Source organism: Diabrotica virgifera, chromosome 4 (assembly GCF_917563875.1).
Source record: "Diabrotica virgifera virgifera chromosome 4, PGI_DIABVI_V3a".
Lineage (NCBI taxonomy): Eukaryota > Metazoa > Arthropoda > Insecta > Coleoptera > Chrysomelidae > Diabrotica > Diabrotica virgifera.
Genome location: NC_065446.1, coordinates 41,728,470 through 41,756,179, shown reverse-complemented (window position 1 = coordinate 41,756,179; position 27,710 = coordinate 41,728,470). Strand labels below are relative to the sequence as shown.

Here is a 27,710-nt window from a genome sequence, read left to right as displayed (position 1 = left end):
GCAGAAAGACGACCCGACACAAAGAGGACAAAGGTATTTTTCTCGTTCCTCTTCTTTGCCTATGCTTAGCCATTGTCATTGTAGGGAGCGGATTTATATGCGATCAATTTTGATGAAATATGCGCATATATATGCAGTAAAAAATTAAGAAATATGCGCAAGATATGCACAAAAATTCAAAAAATGCGTATTTGGAGCAACCACAAATTTTCTGTTCTATTCTATTCCTGGGGGGTTCTTTTATAGGAGGTGGGCGGCAATCTTATTTATTATCTTTCAAATAAAATCATTATTTTTTATATAAGCAATTTATTCACATTTTTTACAAAAACTGGTAGCAATAGTTACCTATTTAAAATAAAACAATATATATTATCTTCGATTATAATTCACTACAATGTGTTTTTCCAAATTTTTTACGAGGAAACATTTTCTTTGATCAGATAAAATATTTTTATACCTTGAAAAACTCCTTTTAACATCAACAGAAGTAATTAGGGCGTATTTAAAATAACTTGTTAAAGCCGAAAATTCTGCACCAAAATCAATTTCAAAATTTTCTTTAAAAATTTCGCATATTTCCTCCAAAGTTTTAAAGACGGGATCTGATCTAAAGCATGAATATTTCAATTTTCGTTAGAAAATAGTAAACCTATGGTTAAAGGTGTAAATTCTCTTTTAACAATCGGAGATTTAAAAGAATCACCAGAATTATAGGCACCTACCTACTAAATTGGGGTACAAATTGTACTAAATATAATAAAAGTAAATAAAATTCGGATTTCCCGGTAAACCATCCTTCATCATTTTAACATCCTACAATCAGCATTATAAGTACTTTGTGTAAAGATCGGGTATTTTCTTAAGAAAAAAATGAAAAGGCATTGAATGAGCCGTCTCTCTTCAGGTAGATCTCGAATTAATAGATACGACAGCCTGTGTAGGGAAATATTTTGTGTCGAATTAAAAAAATTTAAATTTTGTGTCCAAAAAAAATTTTTTTTTGGATTTAAATGTTTTTAAATAGGCACAAAATATGCATAGTTCTTTAAAAATATGCAAAATTTAGTAAAGTTCGCATTTAGCATAAAATCCGCTCCCTAGCCATTGTCACCTTATAGTACATCCGCAAAATGTTTTCGTTAATGGACACTTGGACAATAATCGACAATTGGACTAATGGACAATTGTATTTATTAATACCCTTATTATTACTTACATCGATATCAAAAAGTAATTTATATTATTACATAATTATTTACATAAAAGAATGAAATTAAGAACAACAATTACAACCAGCACAACAAATCTCTTTCTCGCATAAAGGATAAAACTTGCTGCTACATGCGATATCGTTCCAACCAGGCCTTCCGGAGTAAACTACGGTTAGACATTCTTCATTCCCACCAGAATTGTTTGGTTCACCAGGAAGGAAATTAGTGTATATAATAGGTTCTACAGCTAACCAAAACCATTTAACTTTATCCAGACGTCTATTTCCTGAGATCCATATGGAGTTATCGAGTCCAGTGTAATTTACTTCTAAAATATAATTTAAAATGTAAATGTCATTCTGCTGTTCAGAATTATTTAACATAACACAGCTTAACAAGATAAAAAGAGAGCGTGGCACTTGAGGAGTGCCGACAAAACTGAATACTTCTTTTATGATTGAATACTGATTCAAATAATTCGATTCCATTCGATGCCAGTCGAATCCATTCGATTCGATTCGATTTGATCCAAGATTATTGGATTCCATTCGATTCCGTACGATTAGATTTGATTCGATTTTATTTAATATGATTTAGTTTTACTTAATTTCATTTAATTTTATTATATTTTATTTAATATGATTTAGTTTTACTTAATTTCATTTAATTCTATTTTATTTTATTTTATTTTATATTATTTTATTTTATTTTATTTTATTTTATTTTATTTTATTTTATTTTATTTTATTTTATTTTATTTAATTTTATTTTATTTTATTTATTTTTAGTTAAAAATAGTTATTTATGATATAAGTGTTAAAAGTACACGTTTAAGTCACGCATGTGAAAGTTTGCAGAATGAGCGATAGCGAGTTCTGCAATTCACATGAGTGCCTTAAAAATGTACTTTTTAACACGCATACCATACAATATGTTTTCTACAAACGTATTTACAGGACAATATCTACAAAAACTTTTACTTGAACTTGACTGATATTCCAATTTTATATTTTTTGACATTACATCAAAATTGCATATACGGTCAATACGAACTGCAGTGCCTTAAAATTTTTGTAAAGCACTAGTGCCTTAAAGTAGCATTTTTAACGCTCGTATGGAGTGCTAAAAATTGCATTTTTTAACACGGTTGTAAAAAAAATTTATTATACCCTTTTTAAAAGGTATATTTTATTAAAATCTTTAAAAGGGACCACATCACAAAACATTTTCGGAATAACAATTATCAATAGTAAGTCAATTTAGTAGGCAAGGAGAATGATTGGACAAGAAGCCACCCCACTTGATACAAGTTTTGTAATACAGGGTGAGGCAAATAAAGGGCCTATTAGAAATATCTCGAGCACTAAAGGCAACAGAATCATGAAAATTGGAATGAAGGGGTTTTGAAGGATGATCTATTAAATGAAAATATTTTCATCTATTTGCTACTTCCGGTCATACCGGAAGTTGCTTATAACTTCGTTTTTTTAAATGGGACACCCTGTATATTTTTACATTTATGGATTCTCTTCGATATATTCTTTCTTAAAATATGAGGTTTTGTAATGTTATACAAAGTATTTTAAAAGATAATTACGATTTTTTATTAATTTCGTAGCAACATTCACATCCTGTAGAATTGTAGTAGTTTGACATTAAAAACTCTGCTTACATTCAAGTGATTTTAATATAGTCTACTATTGTTAAGAATCATTAGTATAGCTAAATTTTTAATTTTAGTATACAGGGTTGGTTGAAACTCGGAATGAGTATTTTCTGAGTTTTCTTAAATGGAACACCCTGTATTTTAGTATTGTAATGGAATGATGTTTTATGGTACTTTTTTATTTCTTAAGCATTCCCTATACCTAACTGATTTAATTTGTGCTTAATTGTTAATCGCACCAACAATATTAACTAGGTACGTAGGTATTTTGATAGCTAAACCATTATTGGCCATTTTAAGGATCAGTCTGGATTAATATGTATTTAAAAATAAAACGGGATAATAAAAATAAAACGGGATAATACCCGAAGGTTGGCTGTATACCATCTAGTTAAATAAAATTAATATGAAATAAAACTCCCTAGTGTAGTTGGTATATTTAATAAAAATTCTAAAAAAAATTTAAAAATCCAAACCGATTGCGTTCAAAATGTTTTCGAACTTATCAGTCCATCATCAGTGAACTCTCTGTCCTTGCTAAATAGCCACAATGCCAAACACTGGTGAAGATGTATGTTCTAACTACATGGTGAAATTTGTTAAACAATTTGGCTTTGTCAATTGACAGACTAAACGTAGTTCAATGTAAACCTATTCATAATAAAAAAATCTCTTAATTAATGTAGTAGAGGATCATGTACCTAGTACTAATCCGTTGGCATCCAATGTAAGCCAAATTGTTTAACAAATTTCACCATGTAGTCAGAACATACATCTTGACCAGTGTTTGGCATTGTGGCTATTTAGCAAGGACAGAGAGTTCACTGATGATGGACTGATAAGTCTGAAAACGTTTTGAACGTAATCCGTTTGGATTTTTAAATTTTTTTTAGAATTTTTATTAAATATACCAACTACACTAGGGAGTTTTATTTCATGTTAATTTTATTTGATATGTATTTATTTCTGAAAATTTATTTGTGATCAAATTTTTTCACGGCCAACCTAATAAAATTTTGCGTATTTTTTGTTGCAATTAATGTTTAGCTTGAATCACCAATAACTCACAAATTAAAGCAATTAGGTATAGGGAATACTTATAAAATAAAAAAGTACCATGAAATGTCATTTCATTACAATACTAAAATGAAGGGTGTTCCATTTAAGAAAACTCTGAAAATATTCATTCCGAGTTTTGACCAACCCTGTATACTAAAATTTCAAAATTAGCTATACTAATGATTCTTAACAATAGTAGACTATATTAAAATTCACTTGAACGAAAGCAGAGTTTTTAATGTCAAACTATTACAATTCTACATGGTGTGAATATTGCTACGAAATTAATAAAAAAACGTGAATATCTTTTAAAATACCTTGTATAACATTACAAAACGTCATATTTTAAGAAAGAAGACATCGAAGAGAATCCAAAAATGTAAAAATATACAGGGTGTCCTATTTAAAATAGCGAAGTTATAATCAACTTCCAGTATAACCGGAAGTAGCAAATAGATGAAAATATTTTGATTTAACAGATCATCCTTCAAAACCCCTTCATTCCAATTTTCATGATTCTGTTGCCTTTAGTTCTCGAGATATTTCTAATAGGCCAGTTATCTGCCTCACCCTATATATAGTATTATATTAGGTTTGTTCCAACTCAATACAAAACCGTTCTTGAACGGGTCCGAGTATGCGCAGTAACGAACAATGTGTTACTGCGCATAAATATTCGTTATTGCGCAAGCGCGTAACGATTCAAGAACGGTTTTGTATCGAGTGGGAACAAACCTATTATTGTATTATATTATTTGTATGTTTAGCCCTTAACCTTCAAGGCCTTTTAAGTTTTTAAATAAAAAACATTTCAAAAATCCACAAGGAAAAAGTTTTTCTGTAGTTGGCTGTATACCACGTAATAGAAAAAACGACTTAAACCCTTTATAAAAGATATATTTTTAAAAATCCCTAAAAAGGGCTACATCACAGAACTAGTTTTCGATTGGATGACCGATCATCATCAGTGCTTACCTAAAATGAATATAACCTGATAAGATAATGAAAAATTTTTAAAATTTTGACTACGGTTTTAAGAAAAGTTGTAGGTTATACTCACGTGATCTAACATGCTAACCACCAAAATACAATATTATAAAAATATATGGGTAAAAACCTTTTAAAATTGATTCGTCATGGAAACATAGATAAAATATGTGATATTAAACATGGATGTTGAAACTATTCCATGACCATATTGCAAGTCCCTAAAAAGGGCTACATCACAGAACTAGTTTTCGATCGCATGACCTCTCATCATCAGTAATTACCTAAAATGCGTATAACCTGATAGATAATGCAAAGTTTTTAAATTTTGACTAAGGTTTTAAGAAAAGTTATAGGTTATACTCACGTGATCTAACATGCTAACCACCAAAATACAAAAATATATGGGTAAAAACCCTTTATAATTGATCCGTCATAGAAACATAGATAAAATATGTGAACTTAAACATGGATACACAAAATATTTCATGTATTATACTCCAGAAATGCAATATTTTGTACATCCATGTTTAAGTTCATATATTTTATCTATGTTTCCATGACGGATCAATTGTAAAGGGTTTTCACCCATATAATTTTGTATTTTGGTAGTTAGCAGTTAGCATGTTAGATCATGTGAGTATAACCTATAACTTTTCTTAAAACCTTAGTCAAAATTTAAAAACTTTGCATTATCTTATCAGGTTATACGCATTTTAGTTAGGAACTGATGATGATCGGTCATGTGCTCGAAAACTAGTTTTGTGATGTAGCCCTTTTAAGGAATTTTAACAATTATACCTTTTATAAAGTATTTCAGACATTTTTGTAATATATGGTATACAGATACAGGACAACTATTTCCTAGTTGAGTTTTACCATTTTACTTACATCTGTTCTGATGTACTATATCTAAGTAGTAAATATACCAATTAGATTAAATTCCGGGCTATCCTGGATGAAAGACTGGATCTAGACATCCCACTAAAATCTGATGGCGAAATTGACGAAGTAGTAGATCAATTAAATAGGATAATTCAGGAAGCTGGCTGGCAGTTAACACCTACACAACCAAAAGCAATCATACACAAAGACTTACCCCAGGAAATAAAAGAAAAAATCGCAGAAAAAGAAGACTAAGGAAAGTATGGCAAAGAAACCGCGCACCGCAGGATAAAAATAGATTAAACCAAGCTACGTCACGACTAAGAACTTTCTTAAATAACAATAAAAACAACGACATAAAACAATATTTACAAATCTATCTGCCACGGAAACCTCCGAATACTCGCTATGAAACGCAGCACGAAATAATAATAGACCACAACTCTCAAATCCGCCTCTCCGGGCCAGTAACAGACGATCGACGAAAAGTAACAACGAAAAAGCTACAGTATTTGCCAAATACCTGCAGGAAGTGTTCCAACCACATGCCCAAAACAACAACCCTGATGCAGAAGATATAATACTCAATTGTATTTAGAATATCCATACCAACTAGAAGCACCGTTGGAGAAATTCACAGCCAAACAAGTTTTCAAAAAAATCCAAACAGATCTGAAACTGAAAAAGTCCCCAGGGTTTGACTTAATCACTGCAAGAATTCTAAAAGAACTTCCCAAGAAAGGACTGCAATATTTGACACAGATTTTTAACGTAATCTTAAGAACTGGTTACTATCCTCTTTTGTGAAAAATGGCACAAACCAGTTTAATACCCAAATCAGGCAAGCCTGTAGAAGAATTTAAGTACTATATACCTAGCAGTCTACTTTCAATGATGTCAAAGAAGTTTTTGAAAAACTCTTACTAGACAGATTACAGCCAATCTTCGTGGAATAGCAGTAATACCCAACCACCAGTTTGGATTTAGATAACAACATGCTACCACCAAGCAGATTCACCGAGTCTGCAGTACAATAAACAAAGCCTTAGAAGAGAAGCAATACTACTCTGCAGCCTTTTTGGATGTCTCGCAGGCTTTTGATAAAGTTTGGCACACTGGCCTGCTGTACAAAATAAGAAAAGTCCTTCCTCTCAACTAATTTCTAATCCTCAAGTCCTACCTCTCCGACCGCCATTTCCTTGTAAAAGTAAAAGATCAGTGCACTAACTTATATCCAATCAAGGCTAAAGTACCTCAGCGTAGTGTCCTTGGACCAGTTCTCTACCTACTCTACACAGCAGATCTTGCTACAAGCCAAATATTATCACAGCCACATATGCAGATGACACAGCAATCATTGCAGCTCACTCAAACCCGTATATCGCCTAGAAATTTCGATAGAATAAAGATCTGGTTACAAATATGGCGAATTAAAGGTAACAAAAGCAATTCAATACATGTAACGTTCACTAATCAAAAAGATACGTGCCCAACCTCATTAAAATCAAGGACTACAACAAAGGGATGATGTAAAATACCTAGGTATGCACTTGGACCGCAGATTAACGTGGAAGAAACACATATTCACAAAAAGAAAACAGTTGGGTCTGAAACTCAATAAAATGTACTGGCTGATAGGGAAAAGGTCACAACTTTGTTGGTACAATAAAATTTTAGTACACAAGGCAGTAATTAAGCCAATATGGAGCTATGGTATCCAACTTTGGGGATCTACGTCGAGATCCAATATCGACATCCTGGAGAGATTCCAATCGAAAACCATCCGCATTATCACCAATGCACCGTGGTACATGCCCAATGAATACATCAATCGTGATCTTCAAATAAAGACTATCAAAGAAGAAATTGCCAGTTACGCCCAAAAATACGACATACAATTACAAAACCATCCCAACAGGCTAGCGAAGAACCTAATGAGACCCCAGGCAAACAGAAGGCTAAAGCGCCACACTCCAAGCGATCTACCAACAAGATTTTAAATTTTAAAAAATATTTTATTTACTAGAGTTTTATTTGGAGGGTTTAATTTATTAAAGTCATAAATAATTTTAAGTACTAAAATTATGATTTCATAGGTTTTTGTCACTGGACAGTCTCCTGCAGGTCTCTTTTAATGTTTAAACAATTTACTTATTGTAATCATTATTACAGATTTTAAATAAACGGGATGTTACAAAAAACTTACTTCTGACTTCCAAATAATTAATGATTTCATCCTGCTTAGCTTGACTCTGGATACTTACTAATGACATTCCAACGGCTTGACATGCTATAATAGCGTCAGACCAAGTTACCTAAAAATAGGATGTATGTTACATGGTTAGAAAGAATTTATTTTTACAACATGGTACCTACTAGGCGTGGGTCCCGCGTACCAAAAAAAAAGTTAATTAATTGCAAGCTGAAAATTTTTAATAGCTTAACAGTGTCTAGTCAAACAAACTTTTATGTACCGTAAAATGGGGTGTAGTTGACCGTTTTTCAACTTCAACTAAAGATATTTTCTAGATATCAAAATAAAATGTATCATATATTTTTGCATAATATGTGTATAAGTCTTAACTTTAATTTTAGTAAAAAAACAACGGGTATTTTAAAAAACCAAACTTGGAAAAAATAAATTGCTTATTTGGTCAACTTCACCCCGAACGGTCTATGGTTTTACTTAATAAAAATGATTTTTAGTTAACTGGGGTGAAGATAAACACACTAAAAATATTTTAAATTATAATAAACATTTTAATCAACTTTTTATTGCATAAAGAAAGTTACTTATTTAAAATTATATGAAGTCCAAAACAAAACACAGTTCACCCCTTCGGCAAATTTTTGGCGCATTTAATACTTTTTTATGTTACCTAGAGGAACATTTTCTTCGTCAAGAATATCAGGCCATATAAATTTTCCCAATTTTGAGAGTTTTAGGAACTTAACATTAGCTTCATCATCTTTAATCGCTGAAATTTGTCCTACAAAATGTTTAATATTCTTTTTTTTTTTATTATTAAAGTAAGTTTACCGCATCCACCAACAGGTTATTAGCGGCATTACTTGATAAACAAAGGTTAACAATGATTTTTAACAAATAACAAATAGCTAGATTTGGTACAAAAATATTGATTTAGATTAGGTAGTAAGTCTTTTACTGGACAGTTTTCTCCTGATAAAGCTGGTAGAGTGTTCTATACGTAGGCGCGTTAGAACCGTTTGAATAAACCGAGAACTAGCACTTGTTTTCCACTGTTGTGTGTCTGGTTTTACTGATCTTAAATTAGATTTCGACAGAAACCATTCGCGTTGCCACTGACCAGTCACTTTTTGTTAAAAGAAAAACGTTTTGAGATCATTACATACACACTCGCACACTAATTCAGAATTCCGCACTTAATGCTGCATTACGAGAAACTTCTGTCTGCCTCTTCCTTGCCGATAATTCCTATAATATGTGATGGGATCCATATAAATTTCGGAGTCGTGTTGTTTTCTTGTGCAATTTGTAGTTCAGTTTTTATTAGTTTCTCTAAAGGACTTTTAGGATACAGGTGCTGCATTGCAAGGAGAGAGTTGGGTGAGTCGGTGAGAAACAGAAATATTTGACAGGTTTGCATGTTTCAGGGCGCGATACAGAGCAAATAGTTCGTTGCAAGTAAAAAAGGAGAATATAAGCTGCTAATCTATGATGACTGTGATGTATCACTTTCTAATCCGGAGCTCACCTCTCCAAGACGAGCAAGTATTTTTTTATTCAAGTTGGTCAGCCTTGTTTTTATTTATCTTTCTTTTAAGTAGGGACGGATCTTCTTTAACATGTCACTGAGACCTCTCAAATCAGAAGTGTAGTCATTGATTGAGATTATGGGGTTCGATAAGCCAGCTATGCTCTCTAGGAGGAGGACTAATTGAAGGTTTTGGCAGGATATATCATGCCAAAAATGGATACATTGGAATGCGTTGTTTCTTCAAGTTTAGATGTCTTTGGCTTCTTTCGAGTTGCTGTAGGTTTTGTACTACAAATGGGTTTTCTTGAAGTGTAATGTCGGTTTCTGGAGAGGCGACTTCACTTATAGAGCATTTTAAATGAGTTTCTTTGTTTTCGGTCACTTCTGTATTTAGATTTGGTAATTTTGACTCAGTATGTTGTGAAAAGGTGCTTTGGTGTGATAATGTGGTTAGAGTTTGATTAGATTGGGACGTTTCAGGTTGGTTAGTCGTATTGGTAAGGGTTTGCGTAGGAATTGATGCTGTTGCTGTTTCTGCAGCCGAATCGGCTACAGTTGTAGTATTTGAAGTTATAGTGCTTAGTGGAGTTTGTTGTGTCGCAGATATATTTGTAGGTTCGGTGCAGGCTGCTGCCACGTGTCCTGGTGTTTTGCATTTGAAGCAAACGTTTCCATCTTGAGAAAAGAATATTGTGTAGTTTGTGTTTTCGAATGCTATTGTTATGGCGCTTGGGATGGTTAAATTGTGAGGGCTAAGATATACTTGCCGTCGAAAGCTTAGGATATGGCTGTACTCGGGAAGATTTGCGCCGATTTTTAGAAATGTTATGGGAGATACAAAATGTAGACCGATTTTTTGCAGTTCTTTTTCAAGAACATGGTGTGGAATGGACGGGCATACCTGTGACATAACAATTCTTTAGGCAGGTGTTATAAGTCGTCTAGCCTTTAAAAGTTCTCCTCGGAAAGTGATTTGGCCATGGTTATCTAAAAACTCATCTAGGATATTTTTGTTCGCAAGGTACATGCAAACTCGGTTGTTGGAAAGGCGGGAGGCAAAAATGATATTTTTAGGTTGAACAATGTTACCGAGAGGGATTAGGTAGTCATGAAGTGGAGTATTTTCGATGGCACTGAAGACTAGTGCTAGCTGTCTTGAAGGGAATTTAAATTGATTTGTCACTGCTGAGTATCTTTTCGGTGAAATTTGGTTTTGTTGAGATTGTTGATCCATGCTTGCTTCGGTGGAGATCATTTTAGAAGAACTGGTATCACCCGCAAGAGTGAGTGCGGCCCTGTCCCCTATTGGGAACGGAATCCAGTTTTGTCAGTATAAATCGCAATAAAATTGAAAATGTGTTTAAAATGTTACTGGTATACATATACGGTCATTGTACATTATAATACAATAAAACATTTACTATTTAAAAAATTTACGTGTATATAATATACCGTATATCACTTACTGCTTTTTTGTATGTACCACTTTCACAAAAACTTAACTTAGGTATATATAAATAAACTTTTATTATTTATATTTACTTGTTGAAACGACACATTTTCTGCTAATTGCTTTTTGATAACTGGGTACTTAGCTCGTCTTCTATACGATGTTAACGGTACAAAGGTTCAAACTCGAATCCCGTTTAATATTCTTCTTAGTTTGATATTCCATTACAACCCATGAATTTGTTTCTATATTCTTTATTATTAATGTGAAAATATTCTGTCTCCTCAGCAATATTACTTTGAATGTCTGCAAGTTCATGATCTTCTTATCCTTATGCTTATACACCCTCGGCATTTTACAAATTTGTTGTCGATAAGTAGGTAATTATTTTTAAAAATATATATTTTACGGGTCAGCTCCCGTCCGCATTTCAAAATACGAATTCTATAAATCAGCGTCGATTCAATGTAGGTCCTGCAAGTTTTGACCTGATGGACATCTTCACTATGGCGGTCAACTTCGCCCCAAATTTAAGCGAAAAGTGCATAAGTTGACAAATTTGAAGATTGTAACGAAACTTAAAAATTCATTCAAAATTAGTAACTGGTATTTTTATCTACAGTTAATGATTCGTTGAAATATTACCAAAAGTTGCCAATAATATTTTTAGTATAATGATTTTTATAACAAAGTTTAAGAATATTCATTTTCTTACAAATTAAGTTAATAATTTCGAGGCCGCGTTTTTGGTATTTACAAGAAAAAAAACTCTTAATGTTTACATAAAATATGTTCAACATACATTTACAATGAACAGAATTAGCATAAAATTTACTAATATCAATAACCAAAAAAAATAAGCATGTTGGAATCATTTTCGAACTTTTCAGTCAAATTCACCCCAGCGGTCAACTACACCCCATTTTACGGTACGGGAACACTGGAACAACGGAAGTTTCAATTGTGAAACAGGTTGAAAATTTAGAACGTTAGATTACGAAAACGCCCCATGTATGTTGTCGGACAAAACTTCCAATTGATTTGTTAACGTTTCATTAAACTATCATGCAAAAATCAGACTGCTATTTATCACTAATATAATTCTTGTCACTTGACATGTTCTTCGTGTTGACTTATTAAAATGCCCAGTTGGTGATAAATATCAGTTTGATTTTTGCATGAGAGTTTAATGAAATGATAAAAAATCAATTCGAAGATACACATAGTCCTACAAAATACAGGGGTTTTCGTAGTCTGATGTTTTTAACCTATTCCACACTTAAAACTTCCTCTGTTCCAATGTTTCCATACATCAAAGTTTGCCTGACTAGATACCGTTAAGCTATTAACAAATTTTCAGCTTGCTATTAATCAACTTTTTTTTGTACGGGGGATCCAGGCCTATACTATTAGTGACAACGAACAAAAAATTAATTCTTATGGTTTATTTCATTGTATGGCTTATAATCTTATAAATGAATTGAATTGAATTTATTGTAAAATGAGATTGTTTTTAGTTGAATTTGTTACATAATATGTTTTACTGTTAAAGTTATATTAGTCCAGGCTGAAGGCTCGCCCCGTTAGGTAAATTGTTCCAATTTGTTTTTTTTTTGCACAAATTTACTCAAAAAGAGGTCCTCAAAAAGAGTAAAATATCCACAGGGCGTCAGGCGGTCCCGCCGTTGGAAAATTGTTTAAACAATTTTGTTTTGAAAAAGATGTACCGGCCAGGCCGTTCAATGGTGCATCCCTCTCACTCACGCTTCAATACGCGCTTAGCGCTCATTGATAATAATAAAAAATAACAACTTTGTAATAGAATAATGACAAAAATTTCTTCAGGATCTTATAGGAGGGATTTAAGCTTTGATTTGACCACTTTTTGACTTTCATAATGATCATTTTTAACCGAGTTATTAGGCTTTGAAAATGGCCATAATCGCGTTTTTCAAATTTTAAATCACATATAACTCGACAAAAATAATTAATTTTAGAGAAAAATCACTAGGGACCTTTTTTGTTCAGAATGACCCAAAGAATCTAAAAAAATTGTGGGAAATAAAACAAATTATTTTTTGAATTTGTTTAAAAAAAATATTTGAAATTTTTTGACCGCAGTATCGCCTAGCACCCTGTGGATTTGTCATAATTACCTCCTTTTGAGTAAGTCTGTGCAAAAAAGTCGAATCGGAATAATTTACCTAACAGGGGCGGGCATACAGTCTGGGCTGTATTACTGGGCTCGCATATTGGTGGGTTAATTTTTTAAAATAGGTTTCAGTGCACCATTTTGGTATGGCCTAATCGTAATCGATTAACTACATTCGGTTTATTCCCTCTAACTGTGTCTTTAATTTGTCGTAGTTTAGATGTTGATATTTGCTATTCGTTATTAATTCAGAGAAATAAGGAAAAAAGATATCCTGTTGGTGACACAACCCCCTCCAGACGGAAACCAAATTTTTGAGTAGTATGGACAGCTATATTATTAAGCTATATGTTTCCTGCAGCCGATTTTGATGATATACATAGTTAGAAATAAATGAAGATCAAAAAACGGTAAATTTTCGCTTTTTTCGTCTATAACCAAAAAGTTAAGTATTTTAAACAAATTTCAGAGTAAGAAACTAATAAATCGTATAAAAAACTTCAATATGGCTTTCGCTGACTATGTCTATCCTTATTGGTTGCTTAGAAAATGGCAAAAAAATCATAATGAGTTTTTATAAATATTCAGAACTTATGTAAAAATTAACTTAGAACGTTCTTATTATACGGAATGCTGAGACTTCTGGTGCTTAAATCATACCCTAAATTTCAAAGCAATTGGTCAAATAGTTTACAAGGTATTTAATTTGTTTATCCCAAATTAATTTTTTTTGCAACGCTATTAGTCAGAAAATGATGAAGTTACACTAATACTTTGGATAGTTTATGAAAGAAGAAGATTTATAGCATTTATTTAATTAAAAAAAAATGACAAAAAATAATTCTAAATACTGCAAAATTATTTTGCAAAAACATGTGAATTAAAAAAAGGGGGGACTAACTTCGTCCCTAATTGTCCTAGGACAATTGTTTTTCTTTCTAAATGTGTATAAAAATTCAGTCTTTCCAAATATGAAAAAATAATTTTTCTACGGGTAACGGTTAAAAAGTTATTCTAATTGATTATAAGTAAGCAAAATATCGACGTGTTTTTGCAAAATAATTTTGCACTGTTTAATGTTACTTTTTGTCATTTTTCTTTTAATTAAGTCAATAGTATAGATGTTCTTCTTCCATAAACTGTCAGAAGTCTTATTATAACCTCACAATATTCTGACTTATAGTGTTGCAAAATAAATGAATTTGGAATAAACAAATTAAATAACTTTTAAACTATTTGACCAATGGCTTTGAAATTTAAAATATAATTTAAGCACCAGAAGTCTCAGCAATTCGTGTAACAAGAAGGTTCTAAGTTAATTTTTACATAAGTTATGAATATTTAAAAAAACTCAAAATTTATGATTTATTTTGCAATTTTCTAAGAAACCAATAAGGATAGACGTATTCTGCGAATGCCATATTGAAAGTTTTTAGACGATTTATGGGTTTCTTACTCTCTTTGTTTAAAATACTTAACTTTTTGGTTATACACGAAAAAAGCGAAAATTTATCGTTTTTTGATCTTCATTTGTTTATAACTATGTATATCATCAAAATCGGCTGCAGGAAACATAAAGATTATTAATATAGATGTCCATACTACTCAAAAAATTTGGTTTCGGCCTGGAGGGGCATGTGTCACGAGAAAAATCTTATTTCTCTGGACTACATGCCAGGCTTCCAAGATCTGTGCCTTAATAGCAAGTTTTAAATCTTCTGATCTCCACTATCTGATAATATCACCTCGTCCGCACCAATTCTAATGAAGTAGGTGAAGTAGAGGGTAAAAGGAACCTAAATCCAAACGGCCATTTACTGGCTAGGTGAATTTTAAAAAGGAACGGTCCAAACGGTCATTTACTGGCCAGGTGAATTTAAAAATACCTTACCACCCTTTGGAACTAAGTTACCAAGGTTTTCAAAAATATTCATTGGAAAATTAAAAAAAACACACTTGACTAGAAGATTAAAAAAATTTAAACAAAACAATAATTTATACTGTACCTGTTTGTCTCCTAAATAATAAACATTTTTTGGACTTTGTGCAGGACATGTGTCTAAAAATTAAGAAAAATGTTAATGTCATTATTTTATTCAGAGAAGCGTGTTAATAGGGCTTTTCATTAACAGTCATTTGTTTCGAGCTTCTGTCATACCATGTCATATAATCCGTGAATATATGAAAAGCCCTATTGACTTTATTCGCGTTGCTATTATTAGTTAATCTAACAGTTTTACTAATTAGTTTTAACCATAAAAGGACGAGATGGTGGAAAATGAAGTTAAAACAGCAGTAAAGAAGAAAAACAGCATGAAAAAATACATTGAAATCGAGCTAGAAGATAAGGAAGGATATAAAAGGCTCACACGATAAGCGAAAAACATCATAAGACAATCAAAAACAATGACATGGGACATGGGAAGAGTTTGGAGAAAAAGTACAGAAAAACTATTATATAACTATACACAGTGGGACAAATTAAAGAATAGGGCTTTTCATCGATTGTCATTTGTTTCGAGTTTCTGTCATTTGTCACATAATATTAATATATCTACGTCATACGTCTTTGGTTTGTATCATTATGGTTATATCAATAACGTATGACGTAGATATATTAATATTATGTGACACATGACAGAAGCTCGAAACAAATGACTGTGAATGAAAAGCCTTATACGCTGTGAGCTCGTACGTAGAGGGGATATTTACAAATTCGCGAACGCCAGTAGTGACAAGTTTGTAAACGTTTACTGGAAATTTGACATAAATGTCAAAGTGATTAATTTAAAATTAAAATTAAAAACATTAATTATAAACAATATTAGTTGGTCAAAGCTGTGGTATATATTTTTACCTTAAATATACTTACGTTTTAAATACTGAATTTAAGTTTTTTTAATGTATTCTTTCATTTTTCCGACTCTATGTAACTATAAAGTTAAAGTTTAGTAAAAAAAAATAAAAACAGCATTACTGGATAGAACAAGCCAAACCCAGAAAAATAAAGAGCAGATTGTCAAAACATCCAAAGAATACTACGAAAATAAATTTAAAAAGAAAACAATAGACGTTCAAAATGAAATATATTAAAGTGACAGGAACAAAGAAATAGAGCAAATAAGTAGAGAAGAAGTAATACAGGAATTATCAAACATAAAAACAGGTAGAGCTCGAGGAGATGATGATAGAGGCCTGAAAATGGTAAAATACATGAAATAAGACGGAATAAACTGGCTATGGAAAATATAAAAAGAGGCATTGAAATAGCAACAAATCCCAAAAGCTGGCAATGTAACCTTGTAGCTCCAATATAACAAAAGAAAGTACAAATCAACTGCAAAAGTTATAGAGTAATATATTTGTCATTGGTATGTCTTAAAACACGAACACAATAAAGAAGAGTCTAAGACAAGAAGAAGAAAAAGAACTGGGAGAAGAACAAGCCGCGTTTAGACCAGAAAGACAGACAAACGATAACATATACACCATTAATAGTGGAGTCACTGAAGGGATTCACCTCCGATTTCGTTGAACCTCCATCGTTTTTAATGAAAATTGGTGAGTAATTAGAGGATACCTCAAGGAACAAAGGTGATATAATGCCAACTTGCGCTTTTACCCTGAGGGTGGATGCCACCCCTTCTCGGGGGTGAAAATTATTTTATTAAAAATAATACCATACATCGATAGAGGGACAAATTATAAGTAAAATTTGTTATATCAAGTTAATAATATAAATCAACACTTTTTGAGTTATTAAAGACCAAAAGTTTTATTTTTTCGTAAAAAAAATGCATGTTTTAAATCGGTTTTTCACGTATAACTCAAAAACTCTAAGCTTCTACAAAATAGTTATTATTACTGAAATTGATGATAATAAAAAACTGAATACATTCCTCACTTAAAAAACTAAACTAATGTTAGTTCAAAGTGAGTTATTGGCAATTGAATGTGTGTTTTTTTCGACGAGTACTCAAATCTAAGTATTCAAGCTTAAATAACGGGAAAACGATGCAATGTATAAAATATACCTGCTAATTATTTGTCAACGTACTTCAAAATACCTATTAAATGAGCTTTAGAACAAGTTAATAGCGTCAAAATTAAGCAAGTTATGATGAAAATAAAAGAACCCTTTCGAATTTTTTAGAAAGTAAAAATCCACAGAGAACGGCAGTTCTCACCAGTGGCGCACAACACCCCTACAAGCGACACTATATATACAGGAAATTTTCGATTTTCTAAACCTGACTGAATGGAAAATTGGGCCACATCCCATCTTAAAGTTTACGAAAAGACTCGTCCATCCATATGTTACTTCTCCATTTTGGTCCAAGGGTGTGGAATTTACGGCCCTTCCCATTTAAAGCCTGTTTTTCGTTCTCGTCCCCAAAATTCCCAAAAATTTCAAAAATTTAAACCCGACCTTTGCGGCTTCTGATAGCATAGATCACTACCTTTCCAACGCATGTTTAATTTTGAAAATCGGTTGTACCATCCAAAAGTTATCGAGCTCAGAAATATGACTCAATTTTTATTTAAAAAATGGAAAATGTTTGTGGATATGTATGTTTGTATGTATGTATGTGTGTGGAAAAGTTAAACCGATCTGAATTTTTTTTTCTGTGTTTCAAGAGAGTGTGAGGGCCGATTCAGAACCGGTCTAATTTTTGACTTCTGACTACCCGTAAGTTAGCTAGAGGACTAAGTAGATACAAAATAGCATATTTTTTGGGCGTATATATCTTAGGTTCAAGAAAAGACAGGAAAACCGCAAATACACCAAATTAATAGGGTTGAGTTAAGCTTTCAAATGGCCCTTAAGCGATCAAGCTGAGACATACGCACTGCTCACCATAGCCAAAAAACTGAAAAATTAAACTTTGAAAATTTTGGTTTTTCGACAATTACTCAAAATTTCAACCTACGAATTGCGCCAATAACTGAGCGTTTGTAGAAAGACTCAGGACGCGTCTAACGGTGTATACTTTATATCTGGGAAAATTCGAATTTTTAAGTTATAGGGTTCATAAGTATGATCAAATCTATTTCTTATGGGAAAAACGGTTTTTCAAGCTCAATAACTCCTGTAATACGTTCAGTTATTATACTCGATCTTGGATACTACTTGTCAATACGTTTCAAATTCATGTTTAGTGATCAACATCAGGTAAGCCGTTCAGAAATTATAGAGCTCCAAAGGTATAATTAGTCCAGGAACTGAAATTTTTCACTTCGCAATTTTTACAGAATGGATAGATTTGTTTAAAAATTTGACAATAAGTAGTGGATAGTCCAAGGATCAAAATCTATATGATGCCGAAAGATGCTTTTATCAAGGGGGTAGTTGCCACCTCTTCTCGAGGGTGGAAATTTTTTTTTATATTTTGACCGCAAATGCTGGTAAAAATATTAATTATAAACAAAAAATGTTCATTATACATTTTTTTGATAAAATTAATAGTTTTCGATTTATTAGTTATCGAAGCTGTTAGTTTTATATCGGAAAGATTACCAGATAACGGCAGTTCTCGCCAGTGGCGCAGAAATACACCCCCCTACACGCGACACTATTATATACACGAAATTTTCAATTTTCTAAATCTGACTGAATTGAAAATTGTGCCAACTCCCATCTTCAAGTTCAGAAAAAGACTCACCCATTCATATGTCAACCATCCATTTTGGTCCAAGGGTGTCGATTTTACGGCCCTTCCTATTTAGGGTCTGTTTTTCGTTCTGGTCCCCAAAACTCCCAAAAACTTCGAAAATTTAAGTCCAACCTTTGCGGTTTCTAATAGAACTGATCATTACCCTTCCAACGCATGTCTAATTTTGAAAATCGGTTATACCATTCAAAAGTTATAGAGCTTAGAAATGTGACTCAATTTTAATTTAAAAAAGGGAAAATGTTTGTGGATATGTATGTATGTGTATTTGAAAGTTAAACCGATTTGATATTTTTTCTCTGTATTTAAAGAGGGGGTCAGGGCCGATTTAGAACCGGTGTAGTTTGTGACTTTTGACCACCCATAAGCCAGCTATAGGACTTTGTAGGTACAAAACGGCATATTTTTTGGGGGTATATATATTCGGATCAAGAAGAGGCATGAGAACCGCAAATATATCAAATCAATAGTGTTGACTTAAGCTTTCAAATGGTGTCCAAGCCGTCAGGATCAGACGTACACACGGCTCAGTATAGCCGAAAAACTGAAAAACTAAACTTTGAAAATTTTGGTTTTTCGATAATTACTCAACATTTCAACGTAGGTACGAACTGTGCCAATAACTTAGCGTTTGTATAAGGACTCAAGACGAATCTAACGATGTATACCTCATATCCGGGAAAATTCAAATTTTTAGGTTATAGGCTTCATAAATATGATAAAATCTATTTTCTGTGGGAAAAACGGTTTCGAAAGCTAAATAATTCCTGTACCTAATAGCTTCAGTTATCATACTTGACCTTAGATCCATCAGATACTACTGGTCAATACGTTTCAAACTTATGTTTACTGATCAAAATCGGTTAAGCCGTTTAGAGAAGTTATTAAAATACAAAAGTATAATCCAATTAACGATTATTCCCCAAATGATTTATGGGTTGTAGTGGTTACGACGCTAAATTTGATCTGGCAACGGGCAATCAGACTTCATTTATCGGCCATCTCAATATATTTTTTTTTCAATCTATTTCGAATAGAAAAAAATCTAGTGTACATTCGATGGACACTAGATGATTTGGGAGATAATGCAACAAAGGTGACCAATTATAAATCTTGACGTGTAATAGAGGAACATTGCATTCAACTTCATACAGTTAATTTATAAATAACTTTGAAAAACTCCTGATACAAGAATAAAAAACCGCTAAACGCCGTAAAAATGAGTGGCGCATAAAATATTCCAGCTACAAAAGATCTGATATGAATGTTACGTGGCGCGAAAATGGATTTTCATTTGATGCAAAACAAAATTCTAGTTTTATTTTAAAAGATTTTTCCATAATATTTGCTAAATTTGAAGTAAACGCGCCACAAAAGAGTTTAAAAATTCAAACTGTATCAAAGTTACTCTTGTGGCGCGTTTACTTCAAATTTAGCAAATATTATGGAAAAATCTTTTAAAATAAAACTAGAATTTTGTTTTGCATCAAATGAAAATCCATTTTCGCGCCACGTAACATTCATATCAGATCTTTTGTAGCTGGAATATTTTATGCGCCACTCATTTTTACGGCGTTTAGCGGTTTTTTATTCTTGTAAAACATACGCCATTTCCACAAAAATTAAAATTTATAATAATCCTTACAATTACTTCTTTATGTTAGCATAAGTAATGATTTTATTAATTTTGACCAGTTTAGAATGCATATTTTTGAAAAAGAAGATGTAATTTAAAAAAATTGTAATTTTAATATTATTGTAATTTTCATATTCTTTTGATAACAACTCCAAATAGTCCATTCTTTCACGGTTTTTGCTCTAAATTTTAAAGAACCGCTTGGATTAACATGAAATTTGGCATACGTATAGCTTACATGGCAAAGAAAAAATGTGATATTGTGCCGATGTGTGCTTTTGCCCTGGGGGTAACTTTCACCCCCTCTTGGGGGTGAAAAATATATGTCCAAAATAAGTCCGGAAATGGGTAAACTGACTAATTTTAAGTAACTTGTTTTATAGAGCTTTTTCGCCAAGTCAACACTTTTCGAGTTATTTGCGAGTGAATATGTTAATTTTTCAACAAAATAACCACTAGTCCTGTCGCCAGGGGGGGTACAACGGCCTCCTTAATTCAGATGGACTTACCCAAGTTTTTTTTATATATTTTGACCCGCAGAATACGAATTTTTTGGGTAACAGTTGATCCGGATGTCGATAAGATTGGTATAGACAAAGAACTTGAGGAATTACATAACAGCGATTTATCGCAAAACAAAACATCTTTTTGTATTTTTTGGGTCATTTTAAGCAAAAAATATTCCTACAAGTTTTTTCGTAGAATGCATAGTTTTCGAGATAACCGCGGTTGAACTTTCAAAAAATCGAAAAATTGTAAATTTTAAACCCGAATAACTTTTGATTAAAAAATAAAGTGGCAATTCTGCTTACCGCATTTGAAAGTTTAAGTCAAATTATATCGGTTTTGATTATTTGCATTGCTAAAAATTTATTATTTTATTGTTAAACAAAGCTGTAAACTGTAGTAAACACCTAGTATGTGAGTGATGTTTTCTATGATTTCTCATTTAAAATCGAACGAGTAGGTAGAGTAGCTACAAGTGCAAGCGAGGCAATTTCTACGTAGCATGCGTTAAAACGCATGTATTAGGCACGGGAAACCTATGTGTTTATAGATTAGTTTAACAATAAAAAAATTAATTTTTAGCAATGCAAATAATGAAAACCGATATAATTTGACTTAAACTTTCAAATGCGGTAAGCAGAATTGCTACTTTATTTTTTAATCAAAAGTTATTCGGGTTCACAAATTGCAATTTTTCCATTTTTTGAAAGTTCAACCGCGGTTATCTCGAAAACTATGCATTCTACGAAAAAACTTGTAGGAATATTTTTTGCTTAAAATGACCCAAAAAATACAAAAATATGTTTTGTTTTGCGAGAAATCACTGTTAAGTAATTCCTCAAGTTCTTTGTCTATAACAATCTTATCGACATCCGGATCAACTGTTACCCAAAAAATTCGTATTCTACGATTCAAAATATATAAAAAAAACTTGGGTAAGTCCATCTGAATTAAGGAGGCCGTTGTACCCCCCCTGGCGACAGGACTACACATTTTTAGACGTGTTTTTCGCAAATAACTCAAAAAGTAAGTATTTTGTCGAAAAAAATGTTCTTAGCAAAAATATAGCCTACAAAAAAGTAAAAAAAAATGGTGTACGCGTTAGGACTAACTTTATTTTGAGCGTAACTTGTTTAATTTTGATGCTAGAAATTTTTTTATACAACAAAAATTAAGCTTTTTTTAAATACTTTAAATAAGTTGTAATGAGTTTTTCCCGAAATGTGCTTCATTTTTGGTTATTTCACGTTAAACTATTCCATTTGGAATTTGACGAATATGAACCTATTTTTCATTAGCTATAACTCTGCTTCTAGTAGCTGTAGAGACGTGATATATATACCATTTTTTAAAATAAATTTTTTATAGGCTATATTTTTGCTAAGAATGTTTTTTCGACAAAATCCTTACTATTTGAGTTATTTGCGAAAAACCGTCTAAAAGCGTGGTTATTTTGTTGAAAAAATGAACATATTCACTGCCAAATAACTCGAAAAGTATTGACTTAGTGAAAAAACTCTATAGAACCAAAGTTACTTAAAATTAGCCAGTTTATCCATTTCCTGACTTCCTTTGGATGAATATTTTCTTACCCCCAAGAGGGGGTGAAAACCACCCCCAGGGCAAAAGCACATATCGGCACAATATCACTTTTTTTCTTTGACTTGTTAGCTATGTGTATGCCAAATTTCATGTCAATCCAAGCGGTTCTTTAAAATTTAGAGGTTTTGCAATATTTTACCGTTAAAGAACGGACTAAAAAATACTCAATATACTTAAAAATGATAAATACCTAAATTTTAGTTTGTTCCGTGCCAAATATTTTACCTGTTTTACTATTTTCATAGAGTAATAAATAACCGAGATAGAAACGTTTAAATCCTAAATTTTGTTGTGAAAACTATGCAACCGTGGCCATTTAACCTTTTATTTTTAAAAAAGTGAGGGGTCTAAAAGATTAAATTCAACGTGGTTACATAGCCCTTGGAAATAACTTCCAAACGGTTTTTAGATAAACCTGATATCTTAAAAACAAACGGAGTTATGAAAAAAACAATAACATTTTTTGGAAAAATTCTTAAAAAATAAATTTTGAAAAAGTTTTGGTGCATAAATTTTAATGCTATGAACATGTTCGGGGGCTCGTTTAATAGATAATTTTAAGTACTTTGACAAATGTTAAATAAGTTTATGTTATAAAATGCATCATCTTCCCGTTATTTCAGCTTGAATACTTAGATTTTTTTACTCACTGAAAAAAATATATTATATTCAATTACCTATAACTCACTTTTAATTAACACTAAAAGGTTTTTCTAGTAAAGGATTTATTTCATTTTTTATTAGCTTCAATTTTGGTAATATTAACTTTTTTCAAAAACTTATAGTTTTTGAGTTATTGATGAAAAATCGTTAAAAAACATGCATTTTTCTCAAGAAAAATTAAAATATTTGATCTTCAATAACTCAGAAAGTTTTGATTTATTTTAATAACTTTATATAACAAATTTTGCTTAGAATTTGTCCCTCTATCGAATTATGGGGTTATTTTCAATAAAATAATTTTCACCCCCAAGAAGGGGTGGCATCCACCCCCAGGATAAAAGCGCAAGTTGGCACTATGTCACGTTTGTTCCTTGAGATATCCTCTAACCACTCACCAATTTTCATGCAAATCTATGGAGGTTCAACGAAATCGGAGGTAATAGCTCATATTCACCTCCAGTGACTGGACTATAAAAATATAATAAAAAAAGTATTCACTCAGGGGGAAAGCTCTTTCTAGTATTCGTAGATCTAAGATTAGGGGTCGACTCTATAGAAAGAAACATTATATGGTAATGCTTGCAGAAAATAAAGGTACCAAAATTACACTGATAAAAATAATTGTGTAGTAAAAGGACGGGTACATAATTTAACAGGAGAAATATCTGAAGAATTTTAATTGGGAAAGAGCTACCAAACAAAAAGACAGTCTTAGGCCGCTACTATTCATAATTCTCATGAGCAAATTGATCAGAAATACTGAAGAAATAACCAACCAAATACGGCCAATAATAGGAAAATAAATGATATATAACCTTGCTTGTGTATGTGTTTATGTGTAATATAGGATGAGATCTTACCTCCTTGTGATTCAGAGACCAAAATCGAAGTAAAAAGAAACAATAAAGTTGCAAAACTCAACATTGTGTGTAAATTATTTAGATCTATGTCGAAAAGGTATTTATATAGTAAGAAATCTATTAAAATGTTAAATTATTTTAAAATTTTAGTTAACGATATCAGCAAAATATGTAAATTGGCATATTTGCAAAGCAGTTGACGTGAAGTGCCGAAAAGCTGTCGAGTTGAATTAAAAAGATTGATATTTTAGGTAAATATCGATTTTAATCACCCAGATCTAGACTTATTTAACCACTAATTACTAGTGTTACCCAATACAAGACCAAGACGAGACTTAGACAGTCTTGGTCTTGGTCTTGCGCCAGTACACCTAGTCTTGGTTTTGGTCTTGGTTTTGGGCTCCCGGTCTTGGTCTTGGTCTTGGTCTTGTAGCAAGAGTCTTGCAAGTCTCGCAGTTGCCTACTAGCCTATTGCATATCTTTGAACAACGTAACAGAGAGGAACATTTTAAGGTTGAATATCATAGCCATAGTAAAGACCAGCCAAATTAATAAATATCTACACCAGCGGTTCTCAATCTGTGGTGCATGTACCACTGGTGGTACATATCATTATTTGCGGTGGTACACAAAACGCAACAACAGCCAAAATCAGCCACAATTATTATAGTTAATTAGATTACCTAGATATTTCAGTTAGGTGGTAACAAAAATAATAAAAATTATTTTGTGGTACATGACTCAAAAAGATTGAGAATTACTGATCTAGACAATTGACACTAGGTGGGGTTTGAACCGATGATCTAAGTGATCGGTGCCTATGTTTTAACTAACTAAATTTTATTAGAAACTTATGTATTTTATTATTCAATATAAACTAATGAATAAAAAACATAACGTTAAGAAAATATGAGGCTATCGTTTTAATTTCAGTATTTTATAAATGCTAGAATATTCCACAGTGATGCATACACAGTTTAATTGGTACCTACACCCGGTGTACAACGCCAATAATTTGATTTGTCTACAACAATAGTATTGCAGCGATATTTATAAAAATAAGACAACATATTAAAAAAATCACTTAAATCGGAAAACAGCTTTAGGAAATTTGAAACATTAACAATGACCCGTTTATAAGGTGGTACTTAAATAATATACGCGCTGTTTCGGCAAATTTTGTTTAACCGAGTTACCTCATAGCACAATCAGCAAAAACAATAATATAATAGTCTTACTATTCTTTATACCGATAAGATTTGCGTGTTTAAATTCCTAGAAAACTAATAATGAAAAATTAGGTATATTTTTTATCACCTACTTTTAAAAAGTTTGGATACGAGATTCGATATTACTATCGGCGTCGCAAAGCAAGAATGTTATGTTATGATTAGAAGGCGACTATTCTCATAACCCGTACAATTGATTTCAGAGAAGTCGTCTGCTGGGAAAGGAAAAAACAAAATATTTTATTTTTACAAAATATTTTATTTTTACATTGTAATAATGACCTCTGATTACGTGTCAAATGTGTGAAGTGTTCTTTAAATGAATATTTTGATTGGCTACGTCCAATTTTCAAAATGTTTGTTACAAATTTTTTTGTTTCTCATAGAGTATCTAAGAATATAGTCGAACTAATATACTCCCTAAAACGACCTTCAGTTCTAACTGCAAGACGCAAGAGTCTCGCAGGCTTAGTCTTGTTCTTGTCAAGTCTTGCACGGTAAGTCTTGGTCTGTCTTGCTAAAATTAGGCGGTCTTGGTCTTGCGAAAACGCAAGAACAAGACCAAGACTGCAAGACCAAGACCGATTTTGGGCAACACTACTAATTACCTACGCTGCTAAAAAAAATCTAAATTAAGGCTGTACATGTCAATTATTCTTCTTCTTCTTTAAGTGCCTGTCCTCCCAGAATATTGGCGATCAGTCACATGATCTTCTACTGAATAGAGAATTGAATACCCTTTCAAATGAGACGCACACCACTCCTATTATCATTTTAAAAAATCATCGATTACGTCATCACGTCCAAATTGATGACATCACTATTATGATATATATTCCAAAAAATAATAATTTAAAAAGAAAAACCGACCTGTTTCGGGATTTCTCTCCAAAACCACCCATCCTTTAGAAAATGAATTCATTCCCACCTAAACGTCCTCATGTAGCATTTTATATTTCAATTTTCTCATCCCGTGGGCAAATTATTCTACTTTTTTTTCATTTTATGATATTCAGTACTTCTCTTTCTTTATTTAGTCGCTGTATTACCGCCTGATTTGTTACTCTGTCAATTATTCTACCACTTGTTTCATATAGAAATAAAACATAGACTCTACATCAGCGGGAAATAAATAAGCTGCTGGTATTTGAAACGAAGGTTCCCATAACCTTATTTAGCCCTTAAAGAGATGAATTGACAGAAGAGTGGAGAAGGCGCCGCAATGCCGAATTGGTGACTGTGTATTAGTGTATTGAGTATATGGTGCTAAAAACATCGTCAGACATAAAAAGCTAACCGGATAAGATAAGCAGGACATGTGAGATAAGATCAGAGGAAGACAGGATGTTAAAGATAGTATTTTTGAGAGATCAAACGGTAGAAAATCAGTACACCGTCCTAGAAAAAGATGGAAGGATGATGTTGAAACCAGTTTTTCTAGGATTGGAGTACAACGATGCGAAATAGAGGCGCAAGATCGTATGGAGGGCTATAGTGGATGGTATAGATGGAGGGCTATAGTGGATGCGACGAAGACTTACATCGAGTTGTGTAAAGTCAATCAAGAAGAAGAAAAGGAAGACCGATTGGCTACATTTATTAAGAGTGAACTTCAAAGTGCACTAAGTTGCCACTGCTCTCTGCATCGTAGTATCACAGCTAATTAAATCATTATTGTAGGAGAGCCCAAGCGGGGATTTTTGCAGTTACTCGGGTGCGTCAGATTATCATATGGTAAGTACCCTGCAGATGTACCTCTACTATATATTGAATCTTAACACAAAGAAGTTCGTTAAGGAGGTCAGAAAAAAAATCTATCCTTAAAAATACTTGAAATTGTCAGATTAAGATAAGGTAAGTATGTACATGCAACAGAGTGTATATTTAAAAAATCTGACGATTTAAGCAGGGCGTAAGGAAATGGATGAGTCAAAAAGTGTCACGAAAAAAAGCGAATATTTCGCGAAATCAACGTCAGATCGAAAAGCTAAAAAATACGTCTTCAATATTTTTCAAAAATCTATCGAATGGTACCAAACATGACCCCACGGAGAGGGGTGGGGGTAAATTTAAAATTTGAAATACAAAACCCGCGATATTTCGCAAAATGAACATCAGATCGAAAAATTACAAAATACACCTTCAAAATTTTTTTGAAAAATCTTAACACGACCCCCCACGCAGTTGGGTTGGGGGTTACTTTAAAATCTTAAATGGGACCCCCAAATTTTTATTGCAGATTTGGATACTTTACGTAAAAATAAGCAACTTTTATTCGAGACATTTTTCGAATTATGAATAAATGGCGCTATAAAAAACAACGATTGTTGGAAATGGAAAATTAAATTAAAAAATGGAAAGTCCCCACTAAAATTGAAAATTTTACTT

At 32.2% G+C, this 27,710-nt stretch overlaps 2 protein-coding genes across 2 annotated transcripts in view; one reads left to right on the top strand and one right to left on the bottom strand.

The window, feature by feature from the left end:
• Window positions 1-27,710, top strand: part of LOC114325498 (suppressor of lurcher protein 1) — a 933,155-nt gene that overhangs the window by 670,325 nt on the left and 235,120 nt on the right. The window lies entirely within an intron of this gene.
• On the bottom strand, window positions 1,178-24,171 carry LOC114325499 (C-type lectin mannose-binding isoform-like). The gene is made up of 4 exons (XM_028273558.2): window positions 24,094-24,171; window positions 15,160-15,212; window positions 8,018-8,126; window positions 1,178-1,542 (listed from the first exon to the last, which is right to left on the bottom strand). The coding sequence occupies exons 1-4, from the start codon at window positions 24,155-24,157 to the stop codon at window positions 1,277-1,279; spliced, it is 492 nt and encodes a 163-aa protein (XP_028129359.1). The 5' UTR covers window positions 24,158-24,171; the 3' UTR covers window positions 1,178-1,276.